At 53.1% G+C, this 15,384-nt stretch overlaps 6 protein-coding genes across 6 annotated transcripts; 3 read left to right on the forward strand and 3 right to left on the reverse strand.

Moving 5' to 3' along the window:
• Positions 1-121: 121 nt before the first annotated feature.
• CABS01_12231 (telomere-binding alpha subunit central domain-containing protein) lies at positions 122-2,320 on the reverse strand (the record flags this gene model as incomplete). The annotated part of the gene is made up of 3 exons (XM_060545585.1): positions 122-1,915; positions 1,971-2,110; positions 2,161-2,320. 3 exons carry the CDS (start codon positions 2,318-2,320, stop codon positions 122-124), a joined length of 2,094 nt encoding a protein of 697 aa, XP_060396758.1.
• Positions 2,321-3,780: 1,460 nt separating this feature from the next.
• On the forward strand, positions 3,781-5,760 carry CABS01_12232 (uncharacterized protein; the record flags this gene model as incomplete). Its single annotated transcript, XM_060545586.1, has 3 exons — positions 3,781-4,014; positions 4,286-4,795; positions 4,849-5,760. 3 exons carry the CDS (start codon positions 3,781-3,783, stop codon positions 5,758-5,760), a joined length of 1,656 nt encoding a protein of 551 aa, XP_060396759.1.
• A 1,271-nt stretch (positions 5,761-7,031) lies between these two features.
• On the forward strand, positions 7,032-10,398 carry CABS01_12233 (mediator complex subunit Med5; the record flags this gene model as incomplete). Its single annotated transcript, XM_060545587.1, has 6 exons — positions 7,032-7,692; positions 7,746-8,005; positions 8,059-8,121; positions 8,178-8,690; positions 8,739-9,276; positions 9,326-10,398. 6 exons carry the CDS (start codon positions 7,032-7,034, stop codon positions 10,396-10,398), a joined length of 3,108 nt encoding a protein of 1,035 aa, XP_060396760.1.
• Positions 10,399-10,522: 124 nt separating this feature from the next.
• On the reverse strand, positions 10,523-11,543 carry CABS01_12234 (uncharacterized protein; the record flags this gene model as incomplete). The annotated part of the gene is made up of 2 exons (XM_060545588.1): positions 10,523-11,317; positions 11,385-11,543. The coding sequence occupies 2 exons, from the start codon at positions 11,541-11,543 to the stop codon at positions 10,523-10,525; spliced, it is 954 nt and encodes a 317-aa protein (XP_060396761.1).
• Positions 11,544-12,345: 802 nt separating this feature from the next.
• On the reverse strand, positions 12,346-13,974 carry CABS01_12235 (uncharacterized protein; the record flags this gene model as incomplete). Its single annotated transcript, XM_060545589.1, has 4 exons — positions 12,346-12,808; positions 12,860-12,955; positions 13,008-13,516; positions 13,579-13,974. 4 exons carry the CDS (start codon positions 13,972-13,974, stop codon positions 12,346-12,348), a joined length of 1,464 nt encoding a protein of 487 aa, XP_060396762.1.
• A 624-nt stretch (positions 13,975-14,598) lies between these two features.
• CABS01_12236 (uncharacterized protein) lies at positions 14,599-15,047 on the forward strand (the record flags this gene model as incomplete). Its single annotated transcript, XM_060545590.1, has 2 exons — positions 14,599-14,889; positions 14,967-15,047. The coding sequence occupies 2 exons, from the start codon at positions 14,599-14,601 to the stop codon at positions 15,045-15,047; spliced, it is 372 nt and encodes a 123-aa protein (XP_060396763.1).
• Between the last annotated feature and the right edge of the window lie 337 nt (positions 15,048-15,384).

Genomic DNA, 15,384 nt, shown 5'->3' on the forward strand with positions numbered 1-15,384 from the left:
GATACATCGTTCTGTTACAAGTCCTTGGGCCCGTGAAGGCCGCCGTTCTGCAAATTTGTCATCAATCGTTGTAAACATATGTCCCAAAACCTCCTGTATACGCCCGTGCTTGGCCACCTGGCTAGTGGCCGCTTATTTTGGTTCCGAAAAGCCCATACATACGCTGCCATCTCTTTCCTGTCCCTGCATCTGCCTTTTCGCTGTCTGGCTCCTTGACTTGGAGGCCATACTGACGTATGCAGCAAGTGAAGGGACGGTTTGAGATAGCCAGCTTCTCGTTCTTGGACGCCCCGTCCGCAACCGCATTCTCATCGTCGGAATCAGGGGGTCGGTCGCTGGTTTTCTTCTTCTTTCCCACGTTGGCCTTTTGCTTCTTGCCCTGCTCGGCCAACGTCGTGGTCTTCTTCTCTTCGAGGTCTCCCCAGAGGATGAACATTTTCTCGCGCAGCTGGGACAAAGCGTCCGCGTTGGTGCGGAAGTCGCATGCGTCAAGGCCTGTCAGGAGCTGGGCGTCCATGTTATCCACCACAACCCAGAATTTGTTCGTCTTCTTCTCTCGTGTCTTTGGGTCCTTGGCTGCGGTGGCATCCTGGAGACATAGAGCAAAGCGCCACTCCCAGTTCTGCTCGCTCGTGCTTACATACTTGTCGATGGTTACGCGCCCTTGTTCGTCGTCGTCGTCATTATCGTCCTCCGAGTCTGTGCCAGAATAATCGGACAGAACGTCGTATTCGTTTCGCTTGTGGACACAAGCAAAATCCTGTATCCTGGGAGGGTGGAAGTCGACTATGCGAACATAGGTCCGGTACTGTGCGTCGTGGAAGGGAAGTTTGACTATCAGGGGCGCGTTCTGGAAGACGAATTCTTGTGTTGCTGGTTCGAGAATGGTAGCCACGTCGACGGCCGGCTCATCGTGGTTTTCGCAGACCACTTGCTCGTTGAGGTCTGGCGGTGTTTCGATTTCTTTGCCTTCGCCCGCCTCCTTTTCAGTTTCATTCTCCTTCTCTGCAGCTTGACCTCGTTTCAATGATCGACGTTTCTTGGCATTCTGAGGTTTTTGTTCGAGCTGATCTGCCGCCGGCCTTTTCTTGTCCGTTCCTTTTGTGTAATTTGTTTCTTCCGAATCAGCTTTGAGCTGCTTCTCGTAGTCCCGCTTCCTTCTGAGGGCATTCTTGACGTTGGGATCCATTGACTCTCCTTCTTCCGGCATATCCACCTTATCGACATAGATCTTGTTTTTGAATCTATTCCGATCTTCCCGAAGGAAACCCTCCAGGTTTTTCCCGTCGGATCCATACTTGACCTGGACATTGAACAAGCGAATCCAATCGTCCTTTTTTATCCTTCTTTCTCGGATGACAGTGGCATGGGGATTCCAGCAGGTGATTTGCATGGTTTGCTTGCCAAAAGGCCCCTCCCACTGGGTATCGGAGGTGGTTTTTCGAGTCTTAGCATGGGTGTAGCCGTATGGGTCACCGTCTCGACCACCATTAGTGTCTAGGCGTTTGTTGGTGTAGTGAAAGAAGTCAGAATTCTCTGTGTAATCCGAAACGTACAACGTCACCTTGTCTTCGAAGTCGTGTGGATCTTTTACGACCTGGACTATGAGATCATGGAACTTGCCGTCTCGAACATCTTGCAACTCGCACAGCTTGTTCTTTATATTGAGCGATTGATTGGCTTGAATCTCAAACACTTCAGGTTCGGGGATTTCCGTCTTGTCGATGTTGTGGTACAGCCAAGAGATATACTGCCCCTCTATGGGTGCTGGGTTTCGCTCCTCGTCTTTGGCGGATGGCTTTGAGGGGGCTGGCGGGTGCTGAGGAGGAGGGGGTATTGTTGTTGCTGAATAGATGTGGAGGGTTGTGCTGAAATTCGTTATCAGAGACAAGGAATTACTCATGTACCTCTGAGTCTGGGCCAATTGTCAGTATATCAAATAGTCTGCAGAAGACAAGTCAGTGGTTTACCTTTACTTGATGAGCAACAACAACATCGCCGCTTTTGGCAGTGGGCATGTCTCCCTCAGGTCGGAAGATGTCGAGTTTCACGTCTTGGCCCTCAGACTCCGATAGAGACATGTCAATGAGACTCATTTGACATTTGTAATCTGAAGAGACATTAGCTGGATTTGGATAGACAATGATTTGAGCACACTACCTTCTTTGAGAGTAGGCATCGGGCGACGGAAATCCTTGACGAGACCAATCACATTCACGATACTTCTCGGGCGGACCTTGTACTCAACGATGTCGCTCAGGGGCGTAAAGCCCTTTGGGAGATCCATGGCCTTTTTGGCTTCGGTCTCCGCCATCGCCATGATTTGGACCAATGGAAGATAGGATAAATGTTCGCAAAGACAGGCGGAAAGGCACGTCGTTTGCCGCTCTCATAGCCCGCAAAGGCGACTGAAGAATTCTAGAAGTCCGACTCTGCGTTTGGCATGTCGTAGGGGCACTTAAGTTTGCTGGCCGTTTGACGCGTCTTACAGCTGGGGAGCTGTATCTCAATGGCGCGTCGCGCTCCACCAAAAGGAAAGTCACTTGACGCGGGGACTTACTTGTGTTTGCTTGTTGGATTTGCATGAGGTACCTGGTATGTAACCCCCATGCGTTTTAGGTACCGTCCCCTTCACAGGAGCCAGGTTGCAGCCCAGCCCGATAAAGGAGGGGCACACGCACCTGCTGGTCTCAGCTGCTTCAGCTACCTAGATACTACGTAGGCAGGTGCCTACGCCTGTCTAAGCACGCAGTAAGGGAAGGAACTCCGGACGCAGGTAATGTACTGGGGCTCCCAGCTGGAAGACAGATAGCTGCCTGCCGCTGTCAAATAGGTGGATTTAGCCCTCTGTGTCACTATCCTGTGGAAGTTTAGGTAGGTGCGGTAGCCCAAAGCAAGCAACTGTCGGGCCGTCGCGGGGAAGATACCTGAGCGAAGGGGAGCGGAGTACCCTACTAGCTTTCAATGACATAATCCCCTAGGAAACCAAGCTAAAAAGCACCGTCAAAAGCCAAAGTGGGGTGATAATCTCTTACCACGATACTCGACTCTCTATTGAATTAAGCCCTTTGCTGCAAACCTAGATATTGAATGGAGACGGAGCCAACTTTGTACCCGTGATTGTGGACCACCAGGGACCTTAGGTAGTACGGTAAGGTAGGTATCCGTACCTACCGACTTAAAACTCCCCAGTGGAGGTGAAGCTGCCTATCGTCTCGGGCACACTGGGACACTTGGAAGACAAGGTAGGTAGCCACCCGACTGACTGCTGCTGAATCTCAGATGGCCCCTCCATCGAAAGCCAGTGCAAAAAAAAAAAATCAAAAAATCAGACAGTTCGCTTGCGGCCACCGGCACCTCCCAAAGAACGACGTAGTAGGTACCTTGGCCCGACCCGTTAGACAGCGCAAAATAAAAGTCACTAGAACGTACGCATCCCCATTGGGTCATTGCAGGGCCCTGCACTTTCCATTTCTTCGACCCGCTCTCTCGCTTCACCCTCCCTGACTCCCAGTTTCCTTCATCTTCCCCCCCATCATCACATCTTTTCTCCCAGCGACCTGACAACCATATCAGGATTTTCCTCCCAACACGCGCAACTCCTACCCTCCTTTTTACTTTTGCGCGACACAATCCAGAAGATCCATCTCGACAGAGACCCTTCTACCCTTGACGCCTTTCTCGGACACCCGCCGGCCAAACATTGTCTTTTCCCCCTTCTCCTGACGGTCGGCAAGAAAACACCACACAACAATCACACCAACCCACGCAACCGCAAAGATGGCTGATCGATACATCCCCGAACATCGCCGCACCAACTTCAAGGCGAAGAGCACCTTCAAGCCTGAGGAGCTTCGTCGTCGCAGAGAGGAGCAGCAGGTCGAGATTCGCAAGGCGAAGAGAGAGGAGAACTTGGCCAAGCGTCGTGGCATTGGCTCTGGCGAAAACAGACCCGGCGCTTCCCTCGGAGCCGCTCCTGATAGCGATGACGATACCGCTCCTACTGAATCCCAGGTAAGTTTTGCTTCATGTTTTTTTGCGATGTTCTGGCCTTCGAATCTTCTTTGTTTGAACCCCGCCAATACTGTTGCACCCTTCGTCTTATTTCCTCCCCCTCCTGTTGCCAGGGCGCCTTGCCGTTGCCCCACTTCCCTTTTGGCGCGAGTCGGTCCCTCTCTGCGTCTCTGCAGCCTCAAGCTTGCGCAAAGAGCTCGAATCGAAATCTGCTTCATCACAAGCTATAGCTCCTCCATTCATTCAAAGCAGCCATGCTAATCTTTCTTAGCTTAATGAGGATCTCCCTCAGATGGTTCAGGGCGTCTTCTCAGAGCAGATTGACCTCCAGATCCAAGCGACCACCAAGTTCCGAAAGCTGCTGTCCAAGGAGCGCAACCCTCCTATCGAAGAGGTCATCAAGACCGGCGTTGTCAGCCGCTTCGTAGAGTTCCTCCGATCGCCTCATACACTCGTCCAATTCGAGGCCGCCTGGGCGTTGACCAACATCGCTTCCGGTTCCGCCACGCAGACTCAGGTTGTCATCGAGGCTGGTGCAGTCCCCATCTTCGTCGAGCTCTTGGCAAGCCCTGAGCCCGATGTGCGTGAACAGGCTGTTTGGGCCCTGGGCAACATCGCCGGTGACAGCCCTCACTGCCGTGACTACGTCCTCAGCTGCGGTGCCCTGAAGCCTCTCTTGGCCCTTCTCGGAGACAGCCGTAAGCTTAGTATGCTCCGCAACGCCACCTGGACCCTCAGCAACTTCTGCAGAGGCAAGACCCCTCAGCCCGACTGGAACACTGTAAGGAAACATCTTTTGTCTTCGCACCTGTCCGTCGCTAATCATGTCTATAGATTGCCCCCGCTCTTCCTGTGCTTTCTAAGCTTGTCTACTCCCTTGACGACGAGGTTCTGATCGACGCCTGCTGGGCCATTTCATACTTGTCTGACGGATCCAACGACAAGATTCAGGCCGTCATCGAGGCTGGTATCCCCCGCCGCCTCGTCGAGCTCCTCATGCATGCCTCCACCTCCGTCCAGACGCCCGCTCTCCGCTCCGTTGGTAACATTGTCACTGGCGACGATGTTCAGACGCAGGTGATCATCAACTGTGGTTCTCTGCCTTGCCTCCTCTCGCTTCTCAGCTCCAACAAGGATGGCATCCGCAAGGAGGCTTGCTGGACCATTAGCAACATCACCGCTGGAAACTCCGCCCAGATCCAGTCGGTCATTGATGCCAACATCATCCCCCCTCTCATCCATCTCCTGTCAAATGGCGACCTGAAGACCCGCAAGGAGGCCTGCTGGGCCATTAGCAACGCGACATCAGGAGGCCTGCAAAAGCCGGAACAGATCCGCTACCTGGTCGCTCAGGGCTGCATCAAGCCTTTGTGCGATCTGTTGGCCTGCCCCGACAACAAGATCATCCAGGTTGCTCTGGATGGTTTGGAAAATATTCTCAAGGTTGGCGACCTGGACAAGCAGGCCGCAGGTGAGGGGCCCGACTCTGTCAACCGTTACGCTTTGTTTATCGAGGAGTGCGGTGGCATGGAGAAGATTCACGATTGCCAGACCAACGCCAACGAGGAGATCTACATGAAGGCGTACAACATTATCGAGAAGTACTTCTCTGATGAGGAGGAGAACGCGGATGAGGGCATGGCCCAGGGCACCGGTCCCAACGGTACCTTTGGATTCGGCACCAACGCCGCTCCCCAGCAGGGTGGCTTCAGCTTCGCCAATGGCGGCGATTCGATGGACATGTAAAGTACCAAATTGCCAGCGACCTTCGAAAATTCCGTTTGCTGGTTCAGCAACTTGCCAACATTGGATCAACATCCCGTCAACCCCATATTCCCCAATCCACAGCACCCACCGTCACCCATGCCCTTTTTGTCAGCGACGCATTATGCATCTTGCTAGGCTGACAGTTTTACAACACCCCCCACACATACACACAACACGTGCAATCGGCGTTCTCTAATATGGCTTGATGGAAACGATTGAAAGACATTCCCGGTGAGGAGAAGACAGGTCCTTTGGTAGCTTCAAAGCTCCAGCCTAGGAGAGGAAGAGAAAAGGCGGTGGACACGGGCCAAGGAACGAATGACGAGGCTCAGTTGGCACGGGTGACAGGTCTGCCGCCTCGCCGCTTCAGAGCTGTAGGTCGGGATCTGGTTCGTCATGAAAGTCAAATCTGGCCACTCAGGCGGACTTGTGTGCACCGTGGGAGAGACTGGCCACATTGGCGCAACATCTCGCCGCAGAAACTGCACCTGTAGGAGACGAGCTGATTGATGCTAGTGCATCTCAACTCGAGAGACAGGCCTGAGAGCCACATGAAATGCTCCCCAGAACCAAGTGGTAACTGGCTCACAGCGTTCATAGTTAACTTTCTGCAATAGCGGGCAGTAGTGGAAATCAACGTCAAATTCATGAATTGTGAGAGCATCACATGCTAACTGACCCGATGAGCGTATTGTGATTGTTGAAATGTCCTCGTATGCATGCCACATAGTTGCCATTCGGGCAAGAGAAGGTAGTTCCAATAATGAGACTTGGGCCCAGGTATGTGATCCGTGGTCAATCACCATGTTCAGAAAGATGCAGGGAATGCATTAGTGGCATCTAGGGTATCCGTTCCTGGTGACCTACGAAAGTTGCCTCAGCATGCTTAGGTACCTAAGTACCCTGTGCGTTATCTTGCCATGGGCCTCCGAGGTGCGGATACACTCCGCAGTGGATAAGATGATGGAAGTTGCGTTAGCGAACGGCAGCGCGACCAAACATCAAGAAACTCATACTACCTATCCTCTCCCAGTACAGAGTCGCGCATGCGCCCCGACCTTCCTAGAACACATCACTGCCGCAACTACTTATGCTTTCCCAGCTGCGCATCTACTAAAGCGAGCGTAGAAGTATGCTCGTACAAACGGCCAGGGCGAGATCAAAGAGCCCGGCTTAATCCGCCTAGCGTCTTACTCCACGACAGCGACAACCTCGAATCAGCCCGCAACTTTATTGCCAGCATCGCCAACATGGACGGTCGCGTAATACGAGGCGTTCAGCGCGCCGCACTTGAGCAATGGTCCGAATTCATAGCCAAGAGTCTGGCTCACCGCATAGATCCCGAGAAGTTCGAATCCTATGTTCCGTTTCTCCAAGCAAAGCATCCGTTGCCGCCAGTTGCCGTCGCCGATCTCTTCTTACGACCGCAACCTCACAATCACGAGAGCCTCGACCCTCGAGTCCCACGCTACCTCCAGGTCCTCTCTAGACTGAACTATATCGATACGCCTTCGATTCTTAAAGCTTTGTACAAGTATTCGACCTCTCGTGGCCACTCCCGAGAAGCTGGACAATTGCCCAATGTCGAAAACCAGACAACAAGCTTCCCACGATGGGAGAGCTCGTATGCGGCCGAGGAGGTCATGTTCTACAGGCTCACCAAGTCTGTAGCGCAAGGGACCGCAATACAAAACACAGGGACGGGTCTTGAGATCGCCAACGTCATGGCCAAATGGATTGCGCTCTTCACCGACGCCGCCACAGCCTTCACGGTCGATGTCATGGGGCAGCTTCACAGTAGCCAGGTAAGAGAAGAGATGGAATCGGCGCGTGCCGCATTCGTAGCTTTGCTTCTCGGGGTGTGCGAAAATCAGGTTGTTCTCAAGGCTTTGAGTAAACCCGAAGCCCAAGGTAGGTGCTTAGGTACTGCTGCAATGACTTCGCGTTAGCTAATCTTGAATAAGAAATCAGAAAGGCATTGTCCGAAAGCCTCGCCAACTTCGTCCCAACCATCATGCAAAGTGCTGGCCCTATCGCGACCCGTCTCGATATGTTCCGGACGAGTACGCTAGCAGGCTTTGAGCCAGTCGACGAGCAGAAGAACAAGTCGAATGCCGAGATCGAGGACTTGTTTGACTCCACGGTAGCATTGGAGAACTTTGTAGTGTCTGAGCTACCGATAGTCAACTCTAGGGCTGGTCTTTACATATACTTGAATGCTGCAGTAAGATAATTGAAGCTGCGCTCTGGGGGAGGTGCTGACAGGAAGCGCAATAGCTAGTTGGCCGGCCATTGATCGATGATCTAGCCATCTTCAACTACTTGAACAATAGATACCAGGTATGACTTTTTTTGGTCTATGCAGACACAACGCGCACACCAACTGACATCCGCAGGGCGATGTACAATCAACAACTGTTGACCTCATCCTGGTCTCGTTCGACATACTGGCCAATGCCGCCTCCCGCAATGAAGGGAAACAAGCGGCACATCTATTGCGCTCATTTCTCATGAATAAATTACCGATTCTGATTGAAAGTCTGAGCAAGCATATGTACGGCCCAGTGAATGCAGAATACTGCATCACGGAAGCTCTCAGCCGCGTCGACACGACCACCTTTCCCACACTATCATCAATGTTCGATGAAACCAGAAGTAACAATCCCTTCACAGACTCAGTTCGGGAAGACTTTTGCTGGGCTTGTTGTCTCCACGGCCTATTGCGGGAAAGCAGTATTGAAACTCTCCTTGGAGAAACACCCTATTCATCCCTTCCAGCAAGCGGGAGATACGTCAAAGAAAATCTTGTCGCAGAATGCCTTGCAGATCCGGAGAGAATGCAGGCTCTGATTGGGGAGTTAGACAGCAAAGAAGGAAACGCCGGCGCCGTGTGCCAAGCTTTGACAGAAGTCAGTCTTCCGTACTTATCAACGCAGGCTAATGCTGACCTTTAGCAGGTAATGGGGCAGCTTTGCAGGAATAAGGAGACAATGTCCCTGAAACTATTATGCAGTCAGTTGGCGCAGAAGCCATTGTCTCTTGATGTCATGCTGATGTTCGAGAAACCTGCAACGATTCTTCATCCTTTGTGCGACCTTCTGGACAACTGGAAGTACGATGAGGACCAAGGAGAGTATCAACCCGTGTACGAGGAGTTTGGCTCAATTCTGCTTCTCGTTATGGCTTTCGCATTTCGTTACGGTCTTTCGGCATCAGATATGGGGATCATATCCTCTGACTCTTTTGTGGCAAGACTGCTCGGCCACGGCCACCAAAGTCGGTCTTTGGAAGAGTTATCAGACCAAGAAAAGGGCCATCTGGATGGGTGGATTCACGGCCTCTTTGACTCGGAAGCGGGCGGACTAGGCGATGAGCTGATGTCGTCCTGCCCGCCTCAGGACTTCTACTTACTAGTGTCGACTCTGTTTCACAACATCGTTCTAGCGTTCAGTACAGGACACTTGGCCGAAGAGAGCCTCAGAGGAGGCATTGAATGTAGGAGCTTTGGGAAGTCTGACTAAGAGTTGCGCTGACATGTTTACAGATCTTGTCGATACGTTCCTTCTGCCATCCCTCGTCGTTGCCATCACGTCTCTTGCCAACTCATTGTGGGTTGAGCGTCCTGACTGCCAAAAGGCGATTGTCAGGGTACTCAACTCTGTTTTGGCACCAACATCTATGTCCAATGAAGCGCAAGCCATGCTCTCTTCCGTGATGAACATAGTTGCTAAGCCGCTGGAGCATTCCCTCAGGGCATACCAACGATCAGACCCAAAGAGCCAAGAGGTTGAACCGCTTTTAAAAGCAATCAAAGATAGTATCCCACTCTCCAGAAGAACGGGAGCCGCCGACCACCAAGAACTGGACGCTTGGTCAATGGGAGGATTCTCTAATTCTATCCGACAGACGCTACAGCAATTGGTGCAGTGGAGCATTCACCCAACAATGGACAGGATGCCTCCCGCGTACACCCATCGACAGATGTTGGTGGCGATGAAACTTCTTGGTGCAAAACGTTTACTGCAGCTCCTTTACGAAGACATCAGACAACAAACAGAAACGGGCAGCGGGAGCATCATTTACGATGTGGCAACAGCATTAGTCTGCGCGCCCGACGTGGTGAACACGCCGTCGAACCCGATCAACTTTATCGACAATTCAGGCAATGTACCGGCTCCCATCCAGAGGAAGCTTACTCTGCGAGAGGTTCTGAAGTCAGATGCCGAGGAGTGTAAAAAGCTGCAGAAGGTCGACATGAACCTTGCCGAGATTGTTGTGAGGCTGTACCGCAAGGTAGAGACTCAGATGGCCGTATCCCAGGCTGAGGTCATCCAAGCAGACACCATGCTGCAGACTGATCTCGGTCTGAGCTTAGACGCTGGCGCAGGCTCACTCGATGATGCCATGGCTGCCGCGGCTGCCAATGTTGCGCAAGGCGACGGGATGTCTGTGGACAACGTCAGTCTCGATCTGGGCCTAGGAGGTGTTGGCGGTGATCTTGGTCTCGGGGGCTCATCGAACAATGGTGGAGGGTCACTGGATCTCGGTGCCGACGACCTCTTCAGTGGCCTCGGTGCTGGTGACGATTTTCAATGGGACAACATGGACCTATCTTAGTGAACCTATCTTAGCACGGGGGGCATGTTCTCTTGACGAGGCCTTGGCCTCATAGAATAGTACTGCATATTGTATCAGATACCATCAAAAAGTATTTCCCAAATTCATCCACTTCTTGGTTCGTTCATTTGGCCTCCGGCCAGCTACCAATAATGAACTGTGAGTTGCACATATTTGTAAGCTCCCAATCCTCGGCCCCCATCTCAGCCTTCATCGCCACGTCTCTCCGGTCTCCGCACAAGCCTCCGATGAACATGGTGGCCATGAAATGATCATCCGTAGCATGCGCCTCGCGGTACATGGGATGCTTCATCAAACTCGTTACCTTGCGCCTCAAGAGCGGCCCGCCGCACGGCTTCTTGCCGCGGATGGCCTTGCCGTAGACGGCCTGGTCGGTGGGGACGTCCTCCTCGTACGCGGGACAAAAGGCGTCAATGACCTCCTGGCGGAAGTCCAGCGCCCAGGGCTCCGGGGGCGTAGGCTGGGCAAAGTTGTCGCGGAACTTGAGCATGGGCGCCCAGTTGTTCCGGTAGAGGTTGTGGACGGAGCCGCCAGAGCCGATGAAGAGCGTCTTGTGCTTGGCGGCTCTCAGGGGCCGCAGGGCGGCGCCGACTGCGACGTGGAAGTGCGGGTCATAGAAGTCGTTCATGGAGATGAGCGTCGTCGGCGGGCAGCCGGCGGGGAACATGCGGATGAGGACGAGGTAGGTGTCGTGGATCCAGTCAAAGGTCGGGTCTGTCTTGGCGGGGATTCCGGCGGCGGCGAGGTGCTGCTGGATCGTGGGGATGTAGTCGAGGTCTGGGTTCAGTTTGTAGGGGTGGTATTTCTCAGGGTTAACGTAGGCGACTGGTGACTTTGCGGGCGTTGGGTGGGCTGAGATGAGGACCTCACCGGGGGCGTTTGTGGCCCAGTGGGCTCCCTGGTGGTCGTTGTGAGTTGAGTTGCTTCCATGAGATATGAGATGGTAGGGAGAGGAGCCTACTTACCATCATGACAATGTGTTCGATACCCTGGGCGAGGGCTTCATCGCCGCACTTCTTCCAGTACGTGGCCGAGTTGCTCTCCTCGCCGAGCATCATTGTTGATCCATGCGCGAACAGGAAAACGGGGTTCATTGGCCCCTCATCTTTGGATCCCACCGCCATGATCTGATTGCTATCTGGGTTCTCAACTCGTCCGTCTGAGCTGATCGAAGTAAGGCAAGCGAGTAATTGGATGTCTACGCAGCAGAGTATGGGTCACGAAGATGAGCAACGGTCGAAAGCCGCCTTCTTAGCACTCGGAAGCTGATGAGACTTAAGACACTGAGATGGTTATCTTTTGCCTGTGTAAGGAATCGCCTGGTGGAGGATAGGTTTTGCCGCCAAAGTTCGTTAGGAAGTCGATTCGAACGGCCCCATTTACGGAAACTGGTCTGAGGACGATAAAACGTTCCATTGTCGAGGACGCCTGGGTGGCCTGCCCGAGCTTGGAGTAGGTGGTGTTGGCGCTGGAGTGTCGGAGAATCAGCGGGACCAAGACCTGGGGTAAAGCTGGGGCCGATGGGGCCGGGGCGGGCACTTAGGAGTCTCTCCACTTCCCGAGCCGAACCCGAGCCGGGGAAAGTTGCCGAATATTGTTTGCTAAGGTAAAGGTAGGCAAGTGGTGTGTTCGGGACTCTGACAGGCGTGACAGGGTTCAACCTCAGTCTGTTTTCCAACTGTTGAATTCCTCAATGGCACTTCTTGGTTTCCCTAATCGTATTTGCGGCGAATTACTAAGCGGCATGAGTCCGGGAATGAGATGATTCAATAGCCTGATCTGTCGACCGCTCGTAATATGCCGAGAAGAGTTTTATGGAAAAGACGAGTGTGATCGAGTAGCATGCATGTAAACTAGAGGTACATGATATGATATGGTATGATACATATTGAGATTTGCGACTGTCCTCCGGCGTAGGACGATAGTTTAACCCCTCAGTTTCAGCGCATAATCAAATACCCGCCTTCCGCCAATCCATGTGCCGTATGCAAGACTCGGAAGTACAACGCTCATGATTAGACCGGCACCCAGCACGAACCCTTGCTCGAAGAAACCCAGTCTGCTATTGCCTGGCTGGTTGGTCGGGCGCAGCGGTGCGACAGCCAGGGCATGCAGATTCTGGGCGGTGATGGCGCCAGAGCTGGTGAGGAGCTGCTCCAGTTTCGCGAGCGCGCCGACGGGCTTCTCGACGAAATGCGGCCGGGCAACGGAGAACATTTCTCTACTGTAGCGGAATTCAAAGGCTACGTCGTGGGAGAGCGGTGCTGCCGGGCCGAGGAGGAGGTTCGAGGGGATCTGGTTGATGACGGAGACGTGGGCGGGGAGAAATTGGGAGAGGTACTTTGCTGCATCAGGGCTGGCGAAGAGATAGGCGGCTAAGAGAGGGTTCCTAGTCAAATCAGCAAAAAAGTCTTGATGTGACCGATGAGTTTTAGCTCACTCGAATTCATGAGTGTAAATAGAGTCTACAAGACCAGAAGAGGTCGTGATAGGCAGAAAGCGCCCACTGATCTTGATGTTCAAGAGGGAGGCATTCCTGATTGAATCAGCATCTTCGTCAACTACAAGTGAGTGAGATCCCAACTTACCTGTCTTGTATATCAACCAGCTTGAAGTCCTTGGACCCAAAGCTCGAGGCAAGTCTCTTGTCCTCAGCCTCCTGTACTGCCTTCCTCGTTTCGTCGCTGGCGCTGTCACTCGCACGCTTTACTGTAGTCTCACGGGCAAACGCGAGCGAGGCATACTTTGAGCACGCCTCAAAGAACTCCTTCTTCACGAACTCATTCACGAGAACTAAGTCTGGCGCATAAGGCGACTGACCGCCGAAGCTGAAGCGCGCCGCCGTGATAGCCTTGGCAGCGGCCTCAATGTCCGCTGTTCGGTCAACTATAGCAACGGTGCGTGCGCCATTGGCGGAAATGAGATGGTTTGCGCGACTAGCGTTCGGGGTCGCTGTGTTGGTTTGATCTACTAGAATTGCCTGTGACAGTAATGTTTCGTCTGTGATCTTCTTGGCGATGCAGAAGGCATTCTGATTGAGGGCACGCGTAAGGACGTTGCGGAGGACGGAATCTAGCTGCGACAACGTATCTTCGAGCTGTAGGCCTTCCTGTCAGCTTCTGATACAGGTGAGCCAATGTTGCAAATTATCAGGCGTACCTCGAGAACAACAACAGAGCCGGCAGCCAGGGCCGCAGCAAGTGGACTCAGAATAGAGAAGAGCCTGGTGTAAGTGGTCGGCCGAATGATCACCAGTCCGGCACCGGTCCTTCTGCTCGTGTTATCCTTGCCATGAGCAACCAGATACTCGGCCTCAATATCCTTCGAGAAGTTTAGAGACTCGTAGAAATGTCGCACAGCTTCCAGTGCGAGGAAGTGCTCGGCCTCGATCTCTGTCTTTGATGCGCCGGTATCCTTCTCCTGAGCGGCAGTCAGGGCCGCGGACTCTTTGCGCAGCTCGTTGTGGAGGCTGATGAGGTTATCCTGGCGGAAGCGAATGACTTCGGCGCGCCCGTCGACGAGCGTTACGAGCAACTTCTCTACAGCAGGATTCATTGCGGTGATGTTTTGGAGAAGTTCGGGAGGAGGACAAGCACTCGTTGACAGGTGAAGAGTAGAGCGACTCGATTGCAACGAAAAGTTGAAGTTGCGACGATGGAATAATGTGCTATCTACAAGACCTGAGCTCGCTATACACAAGCTCATATCGGATTCATGGGCAGATCCGATGAACTCGGCAAGCTCAAACATCTGTCCGCGGACCGTAACCTTCGTTTGAGCTAGGCCCCGGCTTGTTGGAGGGGCGGAATGTGGAGGACAGGGGTGCTGGTCGTTTCTCGACATTCGTTGCTTGCGGGTTGACTAGGATCTGGTAGGCGGCAGCCTCCAAACCGACGCTTGCCACAGGTCTTATTGGTTCTCTCCGCACTTCCGACGCAGGCGTATCCGCAGGTTCATGGTAAGGTTGATCGGGTGGCGCGGGTCCTTGGGAAGGGACGGGTCGACGGTCGGCATATTGAAGCGGTGCCCTGCCTCCTCGTGTCGAATTTCTGAGATAGGCGTCTCCAATTCTCCTAGGCCATCTCTACCATTTCTTGTCGAAGTTGTCTAAGTTTCAATTGATTTCGCTTGTTCATCATCTCACCACACACATACGCAAAGACAATAAGCAAGGTCATCATGTCGGCAACTGTCACAGAGAACCCCGTCACGACGACGATCCAACGAGACTACCTCCACGACTATCAGATTCGTCTCACCGGAGGCGTTGAGGAAGCCTTTGCGAGAGGCAATGCGGATGCTCCATCGCCAGCAGCAGTGAACCCGCCCGGGTGGTACGACCAGCACCGCCAGGTCCCTCCATACAGGCCGGCGAACACGAATATGGATATAGCAGACAGGCCATGGGGGTCAAATGGCATCGAGTCGGCTTTTGTGTTTGTCATGTTGAATGGGTGTTGGCTTCAAGGGGTGAGTGAAATGTGCAATCGTCGTTCGCGGCGCATGCAAAATGGGTGAAGGTGAGCATGCTGACATGAGTCCATCAGGTTACCAACTGGCTCTGGAGGTCGACGGGTGGAAGAGTGAATAAGGATATTTTCAGGTTCAAGGTCGGTGGTGAGTTTTGATGCGCTGGTTGTGAAATTTTCAGTGAATAGTGTCGCCTTAGAGGCATGGTGGTGGCGGATGGCATCTACTCTGTGTTCAATACATTCAATGACAGCAATCCATTTTCTATGTCTGCAAGATATCGTAAACCTCCAAATCTCTCCTTTGGTTGACTCCATCGTGTGGTGGCCTGGGGCAGGGAATCTGGTGTTTGCGACGAGTATCGTCTCATTTGCCTTACCGTAAGGTACCCAAGGGATCATAATACGAATAGTCCGTACCGAGACGGGGTAGAAACAATACCGTGCTGGCTCCGCTCGTTGGGGTCAGCCCCTCCCCCACCGTTCCGCCCGTGCG

This window comes from Colletotrichum abscissum, assembly GCF_030869225.1.
Source record: "Colletotrichum abscissum strain IMI 504890 chromosome Unknown Scaffold_36.1, whole genome shotgun sequence".
NCBI classification, from domain to species: Eukaryota; Fungi; Ascomycota; class Sordariomycetes; order Glomerellales; family Glomerellaceae; genus Colletotrichum; species Colletotrichum abscissum.